At 38.6% G+C, this 20,350-nt stretch overlaps 1 protein-coding gene across 2 annotated transcripts in view; it reads left to right on the top strand.

The window, feature by feature from the left end:
• Positions 1–20,350, top strand: part of LOC132384549 (26S proteasome non-ATPase regulatory subunit 11) — a 46,169-nt gene that overhangs the window by 22,781 nt on the left and 3,038 nt on the right. Inside the window, exons 7-13 of one of the 2 annotated variants that reach the window (XM_059955716.1) lie at positions 1,001–1,145; positions 2,523–2,583; positions 3,675–3,737; positions 6,980–7,105; positions 11,100–11,135; positions 16,538–16,589; positions 18,253–18,395. In XM_059955716.1, the coding sequence (XP_059811699.1) occupies positions 1,001–1,145; positions 2,523–2,583; positions 3,675–3,737; positions 6,980–7,105; positions 11,100–11,135; positions 16,538–16,589; positions 18,253–18,395 (626 nt within the window). The remainder of the gene's footprint in view (positions 1–1,000; positions 1,146–2,522; positions 2,584–3,674; positions 3,738–6,979; positions 7,106–11,099; positions 11,136–16,537; positions 16,590–18,252; positions 18,396–20,350) is intronic. The other variant, XM_059955717.1, reaches the window with a different exon arrangement.

The raw sequence follows: 20,350 nt of genomic DNA, 5'->3' as shown, positions 1-20,350 counted from the left end.
GGACTTTGCAGAGGGAAAAAATGGCTGCCATATTTCAATACTTTTCACTGATCATGTTTCAGAAGTGCCTTATTTGCTATTGGGATTCTCTGTCATTGTAAAAGATAACATTTCAGTGCAAGACTCTGACCTTCTCTATCTTACCTGAAAATCAGGGAATTGTATATTTCACATGTCTATGATTAAGTCTGATGTTGAAAGGAAGTTTTAGAGTGCGGCATGAATTTTTGTTGTCCCCCTCTTTTTGTCTGAATGTTTTCTTTCCTTGTCCTCTCTGAAGATAGTAACTCATTTTTGGAATGCAGATCCTTGCAAAGTAGAATTGCTTTTATCTCACCAAATGCCTTGTCCTTGATGTTTAAGGCTTATCTACTGACCCCTTTGTGGGCAGTTTTAGTCAGGGGTCACCAAATAGTATGAGGGACTGTCAACTGCATCCATTGTTTTTTCTCGAATGTCGTCTCCAGCCCATCTACCCCTACTGGGGCATATGCCGCAAACAGCAGCTCGCCAGAATCTGCTGTCCTGGGCCAGTCTTTCACATTGTCTTCAGGTTTAGTTCTTGTTGGTGTATCCTTTCTTTCCAGGGGATGAGGCCTTTGGAGCTTCTCTTGGTGTTTTTGTAGCACTGGATTTTTAAAGGATGGTGGTGCTCACCCTACGCCCAACCCTCCTCCTTTTGCAGCTGGGCTTGGGAATGTTGATGGCAGAGTTCTTCTTCACCATGTTCGCCATTTATAACTGCTGTCCCAGCTGAGGCTTGCTAATTGCATTAACTTTTGAAGTAAAAGGTTTGGGTCATAAGGCCATTTTAAAAACTCTCCAAATTGATTTAGAATCTGGTTAAATGTATTTATAATAGAAATAATGTTAACTGGGGTTCCTGAATTCTATCTCTTCCTTACATGCATTACAGGAAATGAGATGATTCAGTAAAGAAAGTATGTATGATTTTCAGATTAGCTTTGTAAGTTAAAGAGTTTGTTGTTTCTGCATATAGGTATTATCCATGCTGCTGAAGAGAAAGATTGGAAGACTGCATACTCTTACTTTTATGAGGCATTTGAAGGCTATGACTCTATTGATAGCCCTAAAGCTAATACTGCATTGAAGTATATGCTGCTCTGCAAAATTATGTTAAATACGTAAGTGAAGCATTCTAATCAAAGTTGTTTGTGTAGAGGTTGTATAGTACCTAGGAGAGCAAAACCTTTTAATTGGATTTTAGTTGTTTGATTTATAGGGGAAAGAGAGTAGCTGTGTGTATAAACAATACTTTTGAGGCTCAAATCCAGATAGGCTCATGTCTTGAGTTGTAAATATGAAACCTGATCTCTTGTGATAAAATAGAGTCAATTTAGGTAGACACAAGATTCTACAGATGCTGGAAATCCAGAGCAGCACACAAAATGCTGGAAGAGGAATAAACGTGAAGCCGAGATCCTTTATCGGGTCTGCAAAGGAAGTGGGAAGGTGCCAGAATAAATGGTGTGGGGGTGGGGGTGGGGACAAAAAGGAGTACAAGCTGGAAGGAGATAGTTGAAGCCAGATGGGTAGGTGGGGAGGGCAAATGAAGTAAGAAGCTGGGAGGTAATAGCTGGAAAAGGTAAAGGACTGAAGAAGGAGAGGAAAGTTGGACTATGGGAGTAAGAGAAGGAGAAGAGGTGGGAAGATGTAAGGGGGATGGGAGTAGGGAAGTTGAAGAAGAGGGAAGGGAGGGAGTAAAAAAAAAATTACCAGAAGTTGGAGAAATCAATTCATGTTGGAGGCTACCTAGAGAAAATATGAGGTGTTGCTCCACCAACGTGTGAGTGGCCTCATCGTGGCAGTAGAGGAGGCTGTGGACTGACATGTTTATGTAATTTACAATGTATAATTAGTAATTATAATTTATAATTTATTAAAAATACAATTTATGTAAGTTCATTCTACTGCATTCTTGTTTAAAGTGGCCGAAGGTCCTGCAGGTTTTATTGCCAGAGGTAAAGTTCATGTTCATTTACAGTAAATGCCTTTAGTCAACATAGCCAAAGCTGTACCATGACACTTAATGTATATTAAACTATTCTGAGAGGACAGGTGATTAAACAGGTAATTAATGGCCTACATTGGTTTTTAAATATAACCCCTTTCAGTTGTGCCCTACATTACAGTTAGGTAGAAATAGAACACTTCAATGACATATTTAAAAATTTGGAATTTCAGAATATTACTAATCGTGTGATTCATTGGCTTAGGTTACTGATTTATATTTTGTAATATTTCCAGATGTTAGTGATTTAGAGATATACAGTATGCAATTTAGTGTAATTAAAGCTGATCAGATGCACATTTTCTTTGTGATTTTTGAAATGTCTGTGGAACAAAGGCCATAAGGATCTATCCAAGCTGTTGCAGGAACACAGTGCATCTCAGATTATATCTAGAAGGGGAACTTCGGTGATTGTCTTTCCCATACTTTTCTTCGAGTGTAATAATGAAATGATTTACATGGTAGTTTAGTATATTTGTTTTCCTTTCAGGCCAGAGGATGTTCAGACATTAGTGAGTGGGAAGCTTGCTCTCCGATATGCTGGACGACAGGTAGTGATCATTATTTGCTTTCTGTCAAGGCAGAGGATGAGAGGAAATATTGTTTTTCTGTTTCTTATAGATACATTGATGTTCTCTGCTGCCTTGGTTTCCATAGGAGTGAGGAATTAAATTATTTACTTAAGTATTTGGACCAGCTTTAATGGCGGATCCAAGGAACAATTCTCAGCAAACATTTACTAGACACCTTTTCCATTTGGCTAATTTGTATGTGTATCAACAGTGTTTTGGGGGGGGGGGGAATATGAAGTAAAATGATCGGTAATTTGGCTGAGTTTAAATGAACTATTTAAATTGTTTTTTCTAGCTATTTCCTCTTTTAGGTCTGATTAGCTTGAAAATGGTCTATCACATTCCACTTAATTGTTGCACCCTATGAAGCTGCTTCATTATTCCTGAGCAATCTTTGATGTTTTGGCCAAACATCTTAATGAGAGCTTCAGCAGTTGCGGAGGACTTTATTCGTTATCTGATAGCTGGATACCTCAAATGAGGGTCCAAAAGCTCTGGATTTTGAATTATAGCTGTGTTATTGTTGTAACATTCTCAGTGTTCCATCAGAAATGAGTGACATTCCTCATCTCCATGACATCACATTGCCATTAGTGTTATACCACTGAGCATCTGCAACAATTTTTGAAAGAATTTGTAACATCTTTTTGAAAAATGCACTGTGGAAAAAAAAGTTTAGGCTTGTTGATGGATGTTTCCTGGGGTTTCTTCACTTAGCTTGTTTCAGCACAGTATTTTTAACTCTGCAGACATTATTAAAGAATAAGAAGAATTGTACAACTTGGTAAAAAGAAAATAAATGTAAATGGTTTACAAATTAACAATGAAAAAGTTAGCAAAATTATGCCATTGAGTAAATTGAACATGATGTTGAACAGGGGGAGATAGCGAGTTAAGATTTTACTGATCTTTGTTCTAAAAATGCAAGTACAGTATAGCTCCAGAGCTTGCTTGAAATAGTTACAGTTTGCATAAAGATGCACATGGATAATCATAAATGAGTGTTACTGGTTCTTTTAAATTTCCATGTTTTATTAATTTTAAATATTTAACTATTGATTTACCTTTAGACCGATTCACTAAAATGTGTGGCTCGGGCAAGCAAGAATCGGTCATTGGCTGACTTTGAAAAGGTAAGTTGAATAAATGATGAATGTTGGTGATGAGGTATTTCTCTGTGTAACAGTATTCAGTGCCTCATAGTGATAGTAATAAGAAAAATGTGCTGTTAGCCTCTGTGTAGGAAACAGCATAGATGCCTCTATGTAGGAAAAAAGGAAGATGATGAGTCTATTTGGGGTGAAAATGATTCAAGATAAATCTTGAAACCTTTGTAGTAAAATAGTGTGCTATCATACCATACTGTATGCCCATGAAGGGCGTACTCTATGGTCTTTTAAGAGACTCTTAGATAGGTACATGGAGTTTAGAGAAATAGGGGGCTATGTGGTAGGGAAATTCTAGGCATCTTCTAAAGTAGGTTACATGGTCGGCACAACATTGTGGGCCAAAGGACCTGTAATGTGCTGTAGATGTTCTAAAAATTGACTGCAAGCAAACTGGTACTGCTAACTTGGTTATTATAACCATACAAATTGTGGCAAAATATTTCTCCAACACTTATTTTGTTCATTGTGCTTATTGACAAACTGCAAATACTCATGATGTTTTAGTTTTTAATGTTTTGCAGTTGTGATAAGTATCTTCAATTTGATTTTAAAATTTAAATTAACTCAAGTGAGTTTTAGTGAATTTTCTCCATTAGTATGTTTCCAGGAGAATACATAAATGGGGAAAAAGTACACTTTCTACTGCAACAGGTTTATTCTTGATTCTTGCGGTGCCACTGATAGAAAGTACATTGTTAGGCCAGACCTGGTACCAAAATGCACATCAATACACCAGAAGTTTGTAAGTGTAGTAAGAAGAAAAAAGATGGTAACATACTTCAAAAGAATGTGAGTGAAATGGTTGACTACATGGCCGGGGAAATTTTAGTGCAGAAGAGACTGGGGTAACTTGGATCAGAAGAATAAAAACACTTGCTGAATAGCACCGTTTGAAAGGGTGCAAGCAGAGAGACCAGAGAGTACTTATGTACACTCCTTTGAAGGAGTTAGGACTGGTTAACAATGCAGTTAATAAATGCATATGTGATTCTGATGATTTTATATGGTGATATGGATTACAAAGGGCAAAATACAAACTTACAAAATACAAAATACAAACTTGGGTGAAGTGAGAGTAATTGCCCTTGACATCAGAGCTCTGGCTAAACTGGAATCAGTGGAGAAAGCCCTCTGCTGGTTGGAATTATACCTAGCAAAAGGAAGGTGGTTATGGTAGTTGGAGGTCTATCATCTCAGCTACTCATCTCAGGAACTGCAAGAGTTCCTCAGGATCGTGTCCCACACCAGTGACTTCCAAGAAGGCACCGTGAAGACCACCACTATCTCAAGGGCACTAGGGATGGACTGAATAAGTAAGTGCCAGCTCAACCTGTGATGCCCAAATTCATTGAATATATTAGAAAATAGTTTGTAAATAGTATTGTTGCATTTCTTGAAATTGTGCTTTAGGAAGGATGTGGAAATATTTGGAGTGCAGAAAGGGCTCAAATGAGTGCTTCTGGAGAAGGTCAAGGAAAACCACTCTGATCATTATCCATGCCAGTCCCTGCTCCCTCATCCATGACCAGAGAGCTCTGCATGTTCTTTCTTTTCAGATAATTGAGCTCTCTTCTTCAATGTTACATTTGAATGACTTGAGTACTACTCCTGGCAGTGCATTGGCATGCTTTTTAGAGTAAAACATCTTGTGTCACCTTTAGTTCTTTCGCCAATCACTTTAATTCTCTATCCTGTTATCCTTGACTCTGAATGGAGACAGCTTCTCTTTATCCACACTGTCTATATCCTTTGACTTTAAATGTCACTGTCACATCTATCGGTCTTATCTGTTCCAAGGAGAACAATCCTAGCATCTCCAGGCTAGATTAAATTTTCATATCCAAGAAATCATGGTAGATAAGTATTGCAAGGATACTTGACGAATTCTGAAGGCTTTTCAAAAACTTATTACTGTTTTCAGCAATCAAAGTTCAGTGGCCAATCATCTGAGCTGGTAGGTTGAGGGTTGGATTTGGAGTGTACATGCTGCGGATACAAACCGAGTTATCTTTCAAATGGAAATGGGTGAATAGAGTCATAGCACTACACAAACAGGGCCTTTGACCCATCTAGTCCATGCCAGCGTGGTTTTCTGCATAGTCCCATCTACCAGCACCTGGGACTACAGCTCAGGTAATGTAGCCATTAGTGCAAAGTTTAACTGCGCCACTGATTGGTGTTCAATTCCTACCGCTGTCTAAGGAGTTTGTACCATGTGGGTACCCTGTGAATGTGCGGGTTTCCTCCAGGTCTTCCAAAGATGTACGGATTAGTAAGTTGTGAGCATGTGTGTGTGCAGTTTTGGTCCCCTAATCTGAGGGAAGACATTCTTGCCATAGAGGGAGTACAAAGAAGGTTCACCAGACTGATTCCTGGGATGGCAGGACTTTCATATGAAGAAAGACTGGATCGACTAGGCTTATACTCACTGGAATTTAGAAGATTGAGGGGGGGATCTTATTGAAACGTATAAAATTCTAAAGGGATTGGACAGGCTAGATGCAGGAAGATTGTTTCCGATGTTGGGGAAGTCCAGAATGAGGGGTCACAGTTTAAGGATAAAGGGGAAGCCTTTTAGGACCGAGATGAGGAAAAACTACTTCACACAGAGAGTGGTGAATCTGTGGAATTCTCTGCCACAGGAAACAGTTGAGGCTGGTTCATTGGCTATATTTAAGAGGAAGTTAGATATGGCCCTTGTGGCTAAAGGGATCAGGGGGTATGGAGAGAAAGCAGGTACAGGGTTCTGAGTTGGATGATCAGCCATGATCATACTGAATGGCGGTGCAGGCTCGAAGGGCTGAATGGTCTACTCCTGCACCTATTTTCTATGTTTCTATGCTATGTTGGCACGGGAAGCATGGCGACCATTGTCGGCTGCCCCCACCCAGCACATTGGAATGTGTTGCAAATGACACATTTTCCTGTACATTTGGATATCCATGTGACACAAAGTTTCTATTTATATTGCACTATTATGATTCTACCCGATCTATTACAAACATATTTTAAAACAATAGCTTAGAAGGTAAGTATTCTAAATTCAAGGACTTTTGTCACCCTGCCAGAAACAGCAAATTTAGCTTCATTAAACACACTTTTGTAAAAGAAAAGCAATAATGACAAGCTTCAAATTTGTTTATGTTATTATTTTTTTCATTTCTTGATGTGCTGGCTACTATGAGTCTGAAAATGTTGGTTTGCAGGCTTTAACAGATTTCCAAGCAGAACTGCGGGATGACCCAATCATAACCACACATCTGGCAAAGCTATATGACAACCTTCTGGAGCAGAATCTTATCCGAGTGATTGAACCTTTTTCCAGAGTTCAGGTAAAAGTTGCAAGACGCATGAATGAAATAAGAACTCCATAATATTATTTGCGCAGCAGTTCTACATTTTTAATTTTGCTTTTGTAGCAGTGTGTTGTGTTGAATTTTTCGATACTACTTAAATATTTATGGCCTTGTGTTGGCGTGTGGCCTAATGGTTAAGGCGTTCGTCTAGTTATCTGAAGGTCGCTAGTTCGAGCCTTGGCTGAGGCTGCGTGTGTGTCCTTGAGCAAGGCACTTAACCACACATTGCTCTGCGACGACACTGGTGCCAAGCTGTATGGGTCCTAATGCCCTGCCCTTGGACAACATTGGTGGCGTGGAGAGGGGAGACTTGCAGCTTGGGCAACTGCCGGTCTTCCATTTAAAAAAACATCTCGCCCAGGCTTGCGCCCTGGAAACTTTCCAAGGTGCAAATCAATGGTCTATCGAGACTAATGGAGGCCTACACATGGCCTATTTTGTTGTGAGCTGATTTTAAAAATGGATAATGCAGGGTTTTGTTTTGTAAGGGGAGGGTAGAGAGAATAGAGATCATTAGTGTCTGCTTTTACAGTTAGATTAATATATTTTCTCAGTCTCAAAGTCAATTCATAACAAACTTGGGTTAATGGGATTAGTGTAGATGAATACAGTGATTAGCATGGATATGTGGTGGACCATTAAGGACCTATTTTTGTGATCCATCACTAACTGTTGAAAATTCATGTGGTGTGTAAGTACATTATCAAAGGTAACATCTTCAAGATGACTCCTTTTCTACCAATAACTTAAATTTTGCTACCACTTTTCCATTATGAGCATTTTGTATTTTGTTTTCCATCAGTCTGTTATGTACAGTACTGTGCAAAATCTAAGGCACATAGTTGGCTAAGGCTTTTGTGCAGTGCTGTAGTAATTTCATGTATTTCACTACTGCTGCAAAAAAAAAAGCACAAATTTCGTGACATGTGAACGATGATAGACCTGATTCTGATATAGATCTCTATATGGACTGAGTTGGGAAGAGGTAGAGAGAGGGAAATCTGTATCCTATACTATACAGAATACAACCCTGAGATTCATACTCTCACTATCAGCCATGAAACAAAGATAGACCATGGAACACTCGACATCAAACCAGGAGCCCAGTAGTATTCAGTTAGTTCAGTTCAGCACTGCTAGCCCATGCGAATTATCTCTGGAGTGAAAGGGTTAACATATGAGGCTTCGTGGCTTTAGGCTTGGAGTTTAGAAGAATAAGGAAGGATCTTATTGAAATCTATTGATTATTGAAAGGCCTAGATAAAGTGGATGTGAGCAGGATGTTTCCTGTAGTAGGGAGTGTAGGACCAGAGGGTACAGTCTCAGAACGGGGATGAGGAGGAATTTCTTTAGCCAAAGGGTGGTGAATCTGTGGAATTCATTGCCATTGACAGTTGAGGAGGCTATGTCATTAAGTATATTTGAAGTGGAAGTTGATAAGTTCTTGATTAGTAAGGGTGCCAAAGGTTACAGGGAGAAGGCAGGAGAATGGGGTTGAGAGAGAGAAAAAATCAATTGTGATGAATGCCAGAGTAGATTCGATGGGCCACATGGTCTTAATTCTGCTCTATGTATTACGGTTTTAACCTTCTTTTGGTAAAGGCCACCCACCCTCTTAAGCAATGTGTATGCTCTTTTAAAATTGAATGTACTACATTTTCTGCATTGTGGAATAAAATATGTAAAACAAAAATGAAAGCTCTGGTTGAACGTATAGTTGTTGGCACCTAGTCAATTCCCACCATTTAACTTCCGCATTAAATTCTGATAATGGCACCTACGTAGTGCTCAAAGCACCTTAGGGTTAAATTCCTTGAAACCACAGCTGTGGTCCAAATATCAGTCAGTGGCCAATGATTTATACTGTGTAATAACAAAAATCTTTTAATATTTTATATTTGACTGTTTGAAGAGAGAAATTGATTTTATTTAAATTTCTTTCTTTATTATCAAATTATAAGTATGATAACATGCATGAATGTAACTGGCAATGTAAAACTATTTTCTGAAGTGCACAATTGAACTATGTGGAATCTGTTTTACTTAAGCTGGTTTTCACTGATAGCTTCTTGGGTGGTTATGTCTTACTGTAGCCATGGAATAATTAGTCTTGCATTGGTTAAATGGAAACTCTCCCAGCATCATCTACAGCCTAAATCCACTCATCTTACCTCATCTAAGGTCAGGGCACTATCGTAAGGAGGGTTTGGGAAAAGGGAAGAATCTTTTTCCTGTTCATTATCCAGTAATTGTTAGAAGGATGGGCATTGTCTGAGTGCAGGGTTGGATGCAAGTTTTCTCGCTGTATTCAAGTAATCAGCTGAGAGCCACTCTTGTGCAGACTAAAGAAGAATGACTCTTGGTGGGGGGGTGGGTGGCAGGGTAGGTGGCAGAGGTTGCCCACTGGTATCAACACAGCATAGCCTTGCATCAGACCTTTCAACTGAGTTTGGCTATGCCAAGTATGCAACTAGTTATCCCTCAAGGCCATTCAGAAGAAGAACAAAGAAGATAGATCACTAATAGAAAAATGAGTTTTCCATTGTTTGTGTTTTCCCAAGGCCTGAGCTTCCTTTTATATAAAAGTTATTAATTTTGGCCAAATTGTGAAGATATCGATGAACTTTGGTGATCATCAATAAACAATAGACTACACAGAAATAAATGGGATTGCTGTGAGCTGGTATAGACTTGATGAACCAAATGACAATCTCCTATGTTGTAAGGAAATGTCGCTTCACTCTGAGCAGATCAATTTCATTAATTCTAACTTAAACTACAAATGCACTATTTTCTGTTCATGTAGAAACAAGGATAAGATCACCCATCTAGTGTATAAATTGATTACTCCGTACCTGAATTTAATATTATCAGCATGCCTTTAATTCTCACGATTGACCCAAGTACAATGGCTGTTTTAATGAAAATCAAAGGTCCAATTTAATGTCAGAGAAATGTATACAATATACATCCTGAAATGCTTTTTCTTTGCAGCCATCCATGAAAACAGAAGAGTGCCCCAAAGAATGAATGAATGAGCCCAAAATCCCCTCCAGCTCCCCTCCCTCCCGCGCGTAAAACGGCAGCAAGCAACAATCCCTCTCTTCCCCCCCCCCCCCCCCCACTGGCAAAAAAAAAAGCATCAGCACTGGCCACCGAGCACTTGAGCGTGAGCAAAGCAATAGCAAAGACACAGACTTGCAGTTACCCCAAAGACTTTGTGTTTCACCTGGTATACGACAAGCCCCAGGCACACATGCGCGCTCTCCCTCTCCCTCTCTAATAAGGGAGAAGGAGGTGTCTCCATTTTCCCAGCGAGCGGGGAGACATAATAAGCAACTCGCTGGTTTACGTCCGTTACATCGTTTTTTCTGAGCTCCGTACCCAAAGATCTCAAAGATCTTGGGTCTCCGGGCACACTGCTGTAGATATTCTGACTCCCCCGATGACACACGAGTCTCTTGCCGTGACACCGATCCTCGATCCGCCCGTCTCCAGAGCCCCAAGATCCCAGGCTTCCAAATCTGAGCCGGACTCTTAGGCCGAGCCCTTGACATGCTGTACAACAACCGGTTATGAAACCCCAAGAGCTGGTTCCATTCCCGCAAACAACTGTAGTCAGTGTGTAACTCCAGGTCAGAGCCTTCAAAGGAACCCTGAAAGGGAGAAATAGAGATATTAAAGGTGGAAATAGAGCTGTTTCCGAAGATGCAAGCAAAGGAGTCGCCGTTTAGCGCCATCATTACTCCGCTCTGCCTCTTCCTGATTTTGAATTGTTATTTTTTTACCATTAAATTATATAGTGGTATTTTCAACAATCAGTGAAAAATCACAACTTACTTGTGCACTTCATTATATTGTGATGATAAAATAATACCATTTGTTCAGGGAGATGGTTTCTGGCTCTTTATCTAGTAATGCTTTTTCTAATGGCAACCTTATGTTAAGATGGTCGTTCTTATTCTTACAGATAGAGCACATAGCAAGCATTATAAAACTATCCAAGGTAAGTGATAACCAGCACTTCAGCATGAAGTAGAAAGCTGTACAATTTATTATTCATCTGAAACTAATTTGAAAAGTCACTTTTCCTTATGGTGTCATTCATCCAATGAGCACTCTTGCTCCAAGGCAAAAATTCAAGTGCACTGCTATGAGGGATTTTGAACTGGATTTTACTAATCTTCAGTGAGTGAAGAACCACCTCTAATTTCTGAAACAGAAGTTAGAAACAAGATGGAGATAAAATGCTGGTGCATCTGTCTCCTGCTCCAACTGTGGAATTTCCAGTGAATCCAGCAAAGAAAGAGAAACACTGATGTGCTGATTTGAACAGCTTTAGACTACCCATAGTAGCTGGGTTACTGAATTTTTATTTATTTTAACTGTGGTTTTAATTTAGAGTAGTTTAACATGGGTACATTTTTAAATTTAATTTACTTGAAATGTTTTCAAAAGTTTCTTTGCTAGAGACAATCATGAATAGTTTAATAAGGTTCTTTGGCAGACACAATCTCAAAAGGCAGTTTGGTCAATCAGGAGCAGGACCTCAGGATTTGGCACCTGAAGCTTAGCAGGTCACTTCACAAAGCAACAGTTTGATTAATTTCATAGTAGCGGTAGATGAGTACAGGAGAAGCTGAGTGCAGATGCAGGCTAGTTTAAAATGGAGAAACTTGTTCATTTTGATGGGATCCATTTTTGTTCTTCAAAGAAGGCCACACTGTGTTTAGGTTCTTTCTGAAATTCTTTCCCTACACATGGTAGATTAACTGGTCATGAACAGTATTGTTTGTGTTGGTGCCTGTATTTTTAAAAGTGTCATGTGTAGTAATTGTATTTGAGATGTGTTCAAATGCAAATTTCCTTGGGGTTCTCTCATAACAGAAATTTATTGAGAGTTTTCACCAAAAAATAACTGTGAAACAAAACGGACATTTTTATTGAGCATCTCCATGGATAGCTAAATTTGAAAAATAAATGGCTGCACCTTGGAAGAGGAAGGCTCCACCCAATTTTGTTTCGGCAGTTGATTTTGGCTAGTGCACATGCAGTTAACCTTATTACTGAAGGAAAAGGAGGGAAATTTTTGGGTAGCATTCCTAGTCTTTATTCAAAATTACACTGAAAGTGCTTGTTAAGTAAAGCTGGGTTTCATCTTTCATTAATATGGATCCTTGAACCAGAGCCTAACGAGCAATCAACACCACTAGGACTGAGCCTTTTAAGGAATCAATGCTATGAGGAAATTATCTGCAAAACAGCTACTGTTAGTTATTATCTTTCATTGCATTTAACGATTCAAATAATAGAACTCTTCCTTTACACAATTTATTTTGTTACATGGTTGGCAACAATGAATATAGAATTGAGTCAGGTTTTATAAACAAACATAAACATTTATTAAACTCTGCTCAACAAAAGTGAAAAGTAAACAAACGACTAACTTAACCAAAAGTTAACTGCTATACAGCAATTTAACAAACAGCCAAACTCTGGAATAGTTCTTAAAGTGGTAAATTCGAACACAGTCCTAAAGTGGTAAATTCGAAAGTCCAAGTCAGTAAGGAGAGACTTCCCTGAAAACTGATTTCTTCGAAGACGTGACGTTACTGCTGATCCCAGCTGAGAGATGTCTTGTCCAAAGGATTCATGATGAAGGAAATAAAACGGCTTTAAGGAACTGACCTTTTTGCTGGTGGATGAACACTGCACAAACCTTCCTGATTTTGCAGGGGTTATCTCAGATGCAGGCCACTATTCCTGAACAAAGATTCAATAAGGTCGATCCTTTATAAAAATCACTGAATGGCAATGACTTTACTCAATCCTTCAGGTTCCTGTACTTTAGTAAAGTCTTCATTCTCCAATATTAGACTGTAGAGGTAAAATAAAGGTGCTCAAACAAAAACTGGCAGCGATTGGTGAAACTGCCGGCGATAACGTTTCCACTTTAAAATAGAAAGTAAAGCGAATCTGCGTTGTGAGACAAATACGCAACAAAACTAGCTAACGAACTACCTACGTCACAACAGGGGTTTTCCCTTAAATACCTGTTGGAACATGCCATCATGTGACCGCACACTGGCAGGAAAATTACATCACCCCACCATCACAAGACAATTACATCATGCTCACAAGATACTTAATTACATCATGGTCATCAGACAGTCACAAGATACCCATGGGGTATGTAACAATTTGAACTTGTAACAAAACTGAACGAATCAAGAAAATTTGCAGTATCTTTGCCTCTGTTTTTAATCTATCTTCTGTTTTCGGAATGGACACAAGACTAATAAAGTATCAACTTTAATGGGCATCAATTGCTCTGTGAGCACAACTTTTAAAAATAAAACAAGGTTATATTTAGCTTTTGGTCTGCAGGTCTTGTTATTGATTTCTATAGGAAAAGCAATTAATCTTGGCAAAACTGATCCAAGTACTTTTTGTAACAAGCCAGATTATCTCATAATTAGATTTCACAAATCAAATGAAATAATCCTTTGCTTCCTAGTACCTGCAGTTATACTCCAACTAAAGGAATGAACGTGCTCTGAGTCAGGAATGAAAGGGAAGACACTTTTCAATTAACTTCACTAATTTAAAGTTCATAAGAGTGCCTATGCTCTTTTATATCTAGTGGGCCAGTTACTGCCGTCAAGTTTAAATCTCCTGTAGTTTGATAGCCAGATGCACTTGCAGGTCAGTTTTCCATTTTTCATCCAGGTACATTAGGTGCTGGATGTTTATATGAGGAAACCAGCAGCTTATTTGAAATTTAGAAATCAGTAATGGAGAAATGTTTTGAAATACAGTGGATTCCAGTTAATTGGACCACCGCTTATTTGGGACAACTCATAAAGAACAAAAACTGATTGAGAAAATAGCCAGGATTCTCTCTATTTATTTGGGACACTATGCCACATAATTGAGACAGGAGACTTGCTGATTAGTTTCCAACTAGCATCAGTCGTGTGGCTGTTAGACCCTACACTGGTTAGAGCAAACAGATTTTAAATAACATCAGTTGCACGTGCTAGTATTACGTTCTCCCTTTTGGGTCAACAGACGCATATTCAAAAAGCAGTGATTTTTGCTTTTTATTTTGAATTTCACACCTTTGCCAAGACGTCATGAATAGATTTGATACTAGCTGGAAAAATATTACTCTTACTGGACCAAATTAAAATCCATCTGCCTAACGACATTACGACAGTACTTCATGCAGGAAGGCAGTGCATTATCTGCACCAGGTGTCTGAGCTGATTTTGTTCATTTACAAAAGGACACATCAGCATACACTGGATGAACTCCTCTGTCAATAATTTAGGGACTACAGGTTTCCCCCGCCATCCGTAGGTAGAGCGTTCCTTTGAAATGGTTCGTAAGCCGGAATGTCATTAAGTGAAGAAGCAATTACCATTTATTTATATGGGAAAAATTTGTGAGCGTTCGCAGACCCAGAAGATAACCTACCAAATCATGCCAAATAACACATTTGGCATGTTACCTAAAGTAACAGTAACATACGGCAAAAGCAAGAATGCTCTGATAAATATACAGCCTATATAAAGTAGAAATACTTTACTGCAATCATTGCAGCGCTGTCCACCGTAGCGAAAATCTCATGCAAGCGCTCTTGGCAGAAACACTTGGCGCAAGCACTCAGCAGAAACACTTGGCGCAAGCGCTCTCGGTAGAAACATGGCGCAAGTGCTCTTGGCAGAAACACTCTCTCCAGTAACCTTTAAGCTATGAAGCTGCCAAATCATACCAAATAACACATAAAAATACACAGCCTATATAAAGTAGAATTTATGTATGTACAGTGTAGTTTCACTTACCGGAATCGGGAAGACAGTGAGCACACTGAAGATGGTGTGTTAGGCTGAGTCGTCGGAGGTTGGGGTGGTGGGGGGTAGAGGAGACTGGGGTGTCATCTCATCGTCGCCTGCTTCCATCAGGGCAGGCAGGTCACCTTCTTCTATGTCTTCCTGCCTCGATGTTGAGGGTCAAAGTTTGTCATCTGCTGTGGCTGATGTGAAAGGCTTGAAAAATGGCAGTATGCTTGACTGCTTAGCCTCGTGCATTTTTCTATCATACAGTTCTTTGTAAGCACTCAAACCATCCTGCAAATATGCCCTAAACCTATGTACCCGTTCAAAATTAAAGTCGTACTTTTCTGCAATCGTAGCGTTGTCAATCGCAGCTAAAATCTCACGCAGTTACTTCTCATTCAGTTCCTGGACGACTTCACTTTTGGGCCATTTGCTACTGCGTTCGGTTTCGATTGTTATCCTTTCCCCTTCTAATTGCATCAGCTCTTCATCTATCAGTTCTTGGTCATGGGATCCAAAACCTCGTCAACATCATCGTCATCAACTTCCACAAACCAAACTCACTTTGTCCTTACTTCGTTGACCACGATCGAAATGCTTAATTATGTCTAGTTTTACGCTGTGTGACACCCTCGCGAGCTCTTTTAGGCTTTTCCGATACCTTAGAACTCATCTTGCTAACAGATGCACAAAATAAATCAACATAAAGTACAGATCCTCACTGGCACCTGTTTAGGCAATGGCGGCTAGAATGCAGTTCTAGGGGGAGGAGCTTGGCTGCTCAGGGCGCGCGCTGCCTTTTTTCGGGTGCTGCCTTTTTTCATAACAGTTAAAACACCTTCTGTTAGCGAAAACAGGTAACTAATGTAGGTCTTTCGTAACAGCGAGGTGTCGTAAAATGAACGTCCGAAAAACGGGGGACACCTGTAATACACAGTTTTATAGTACTATCGTTGTGTTGGTAGTGTTCTAGTTTGTTCTGTATTTTACTTAAATACATAATTTGTTACTCAGTTAAATGGTAGTTTGTCATTTTTATACATTTTTAACTATTTCCATGAAACTTTGGCTAATTGGTGCTGTGCTTAATTGGGCTAAAATGTACCGGTCCTGATGTGTCCCAATTAACCAGAATCCACTGTATTTAAAAACTATATCCATTCTTGGGATTGATGGTCAAAAGTAACTGTCCTATCTGCAAAACTTAATAGCACCTGAAGTTAACAAAAAGTTATCTAGAAACTACTGAGTTTCCTAATCTGCTATGTGTCCTCATGGTTTCTTGACTAAATTTTTAGAATTGTGTACCCAAAAAAAACTGGAGACTTGGTCGCTGAATAAGTTTAAGAGCAGATTGATATATTTCTTGCCTATTAAAGGGTTTGAAGGGTGTGAAGTTAGTACAAAAAAGTGTAGTAGATCAGTTATGATCTTATTGAATGACAGAGCAGAACTGAGGAGTGGAATCTTGTTTTTAGTTTAACCCCATAAAATTGTGCTAAAATAACATTTGTGGCAGGGGATGTGTATTTTAGAACTTTGCTTTAACACTATATTGTTAATTTAGGGTGATGTGGAAAGAAAACTTTCCCAAATGATCTTGGACAAGAAATTTCATGGTAAGTGTAGACTGTCAATGTTAAACAAATGAGAAGCTGAAACTAAGTATTTTTAAAGAATTTTTTTCTGCACATCGCGTTCAATTAAGCAATAACCAAACATTTTTCATGCAATTAATATAACCTAATCTAACCCCTGTTTCCATTTGCAGAGAGCTATTTTGACCGAGCAGTATCTTTTATTTGTGGAGAAAACAAAAGTAGCAAACATCAAGATGTGTTTTATTTTATCTTGTTCCTCTTCCCTTCCCCTCTTGAAGGATTGGATTTTGGGAAGATGAACATCTTTGCTGTAAAGATTGAGAAAAAAATTAAAGGAACTAGCAGTTATATTTTCATTGGCATTCCAGAGGTCCAAGGCAATTGAGTTGAGCCCATAATCCATTGCAACTTGGTGTGGCAAAATCTGCTGGAGGGGAGCCAGGTTGTGACTCAGCTGTCCAAGATTGGATATTGTCTCAAATGCTGAACATATGCACAGTGTAGCAGATTGTATGTAGCCTGTGAGGTACAGTACTGTGTAGAAGCCTTAGCCACCTTAGATTTTTTTATACACATTTTGTTATTTTTTTGTCTTCTGTATTAGTGTGTCAGTAGAAAAGAGCAAACTTTTATATTTTCAAATATTAATTTTCCAAAAATGTAAATGTTAGAGAAATACTTGTATTTTGTTAAAGTAACATTAAGTAATTAGACCACATTTTAAATTTTAAAAAACTTGATTACTTTGTAGATATATAGCCCAGTACGTGATTAAACAAAGATAACAAACAGGATGCTAATGATCAATGACATAATGAGTTGAATGAACTAAACTGATTAACTGAAACAAAGTGTAGAAGGAATCAAATTGAGTGAAGGACAACCTAACTAAAAGGTGAAGGTGTGGCAGATCTGACAGTTTAACCTTCAAATCAATTGTTCCACCATGGCAAGAGTGAGCATAGCTACAAGACACAAGGTGGTCACCCTGCATCAGCAAGGCCTCTCCCAAGCAGAAATTTTGCAGCAGGCAGGAGATTCACAATATGCTGTCCAAGCTCTTCTGAAGAAGCACCAAAAAAAAATGGGCAAGATTGAGGACCAAAAACGCAGTGGTCAGTTACGGAAACTGAGTGCAGCAGATGAAAGATACATCAAATTGCTGTCCCCTCGTTATTTTTGAAAGCACCTTCACTTTACAGAATCTTTTTACATGTGCCTAAGACTTTTGCACAGTATTGTATATGGTTGGTAAAATAGACATGCCTAATTCAGATGGCATAAGGACATGGTAACTCTGTGACTATCCCCAGCAGATCCTTTCAATGTATTTATTACAATTGTTCCATTGCTTTAAATCTCAATTCTAGGACTGTCAGCTACAAAACTATATCCTGCATTCTGTTTTCTTTTTGCCTATGTATGGCATGATTTGCCTGGATGGCAAGCTTCACTATCTTGATGCACATCACAATAATAAGATAATACCAATTAAAAAGTTAATCATGCAAATTAATAGTTTTTGGTGGATCTGTGTTTTTGTGCTTCACTAAATGATTTGTATGGATAACTTTGGTTTGCTTAACATTACAAAAATATCTATTCATCAAGCAGAGTTTTAAGTATACTGTCTAACCAGTTATGGTGTTATGCTTGTATCTTTCTGTTTTATTTATTTCAGGTATTCTAGACCAAGGAGAGGGAGTCCTCATTGTGTTTGACGAGCCTCCAGTAGACAAAACATATGAAACAGCGCTTGAAACAATCCAGAATATGGGTAAAGTAGTGGACTCTCTCTACAACAAGGCAAAAAAACTGACATAGGTAGGTGTAATATAATGCCAGGAACTGAAGTGTTTTCAATCTTTTTCAGATGCAATTGATATTGCTGTATTCATAAGACAATACCTGTGGGCTTTCGTACTCAAGGCAATTTGTGTGGACGCTATAACCTTACATGCCTCCATTTATTTTGGAATCCATTTGCAAATCCTGATCTAGTTGCAGATTTTTGCTAAGAATTAGTGGTGGCTTAGCCTAATATCTCAGGCTCTGTGACCTTGTGCTACGTAAGTAATCTAACCAAACACATCTTGTCACCTTTACTTCCAATATTTCTCCACATTTGGTATTTCTTTTCATTTAATAGTTCATTGGGGCATACTTCTTTAAATAGAGTATTTATGTCTGTATGCTTTAATCAACTTAAACCAATGTTCTTACCAGTCAAAGTTTGACCTTTCAGCTCATGGCATTTCAAAGTTGCACAATTTTCACTCCATGAGCACCTGCTTTGGATAATTAACCAACATAATATCATGTGAAGTTGGAAATAATATCTATTAAATCAAATGCAAGGGAATCATCTGGCATTTACAGTGCCCTCAGCACCATTCACATTAGGTGCATTCTCATGTTTATTGCAAACAACAAAGACAGTCAAAGTGAGAAGAATCCAGAAAAATACTGAAAAGGAGTTATGTAATTTTGAATATGTGCTGTAGAATTTCTCACAGATATCACAATAATAATGCCTCTGCTTTGAGATTGCAATGAATTCTGACTTTTGCATCCAATGCAATAAGCATTAAATGCCTGAATATGAGAATCAGAACGTTCATCTGAAAGCAAAATCTTAATCATTTGCCTACTGCGCAAAGTTTATGCAGGCTACAGTGCCTTCTTTGAACTTCTGCAGCTTTCTTTTATTACTGTTTATTAATAAATGCAAATCATCAGTTGATTTATTCTCAAAAGGCACTTAGTAATACCGCTACAATTCAAAGGTCAAGTCAGGTCAAGTATATTGTTATGTGCATAATACATGGTACAGTTAGAAACTTGCAGCAGTGTCACTGACATCACAGGATGACATCAGCTTCTCAGTCTCCCTTCAGTTTTCTATATATTCAGCAGAAGGGTTAGTTGTTAAGCACCAAAATCCAAGCTACCTCTTTTAAATAAAAAAAAATCAGTGGTGCATTTGCACGTTGCAGGATTAAGTCCTTCATTAATAAGGTCATTCATTTTGGATGCCATGGTAGGTAGTGGGTTAGTGCAAAGCTATTACAGCTTGGGTGTTTTGGAGTTCAATTTCGGTGCTGTTTCATAAATTCATCCTCCCCACAGAATGGGTGGGTTTTCTTCGGATCCTCTGGTTTCCTCCCAGAGTCCAAAAATGTACTGGGTGTGTTAATTGGTCATTGTAAATTGTCCTGTAATTAGGTTGGGGTTTGCTGGGGCAGCGTGGCTGGAAGGGCCGACTCAACACTATATCACTAAATAAACAATTTTTAGTTCTGAACATTTAAGTCGTAAAGATCACTTTTCTGTTTGGGTTTCTAGAATATTCAATCAAGATATCACCTTGTAACCAGAATCACTTCTAGACTCACCAGGAATTGCAGAAACACCACTAATCCGACAACTTCCTTTTGTTAAATTGTGGGCTACTTTGCGTCACCTGGCCCGTTAATGTTGCAATATTTTTCAAATGCAAAAAAAGTTCCCATCATGGAGCAGAGTGGGTGATTTATAATCATTTCAATATAATTTTTAAGCCATACATTAATGGTGGCTTGCATTAGGATTTTAATAGAGACTGTTGTTGATGCACCGTTCATTAAAGTAATTAGGTTTCACTGCTCTTTTTTTTCTACTTTGCTGTCTTTTTTTTCCAAAAAATGCTCCATCAGTGAATGTGGAAGAAATCTTGCTGATTGGACATATTCAGAATCTTGTTTTCCTATTTTGATGGAAATAGAACAGAATTTACTTGT

Source organism: Hypanus sabinus, chromosome X1, assembly GCF_030144855.1.
Source record: "Hypanus sabinus isolate sHypSab1 chromosome X1, sHypSab1.hap1, whole genome shotgun sequence".
Taxonomy (NCBI): domain Eukaryota; kingdom Metazoa; phylum Chordata; class Chondrichthyes; order Myliobatiformes; family Dasyatidae; genus Hypanus; species Hypanus sabinus.
Note: the sequence above shows the minus strand (reverse complement) of the source record. Positions and strands in the feature narration are given on the sequence as shown.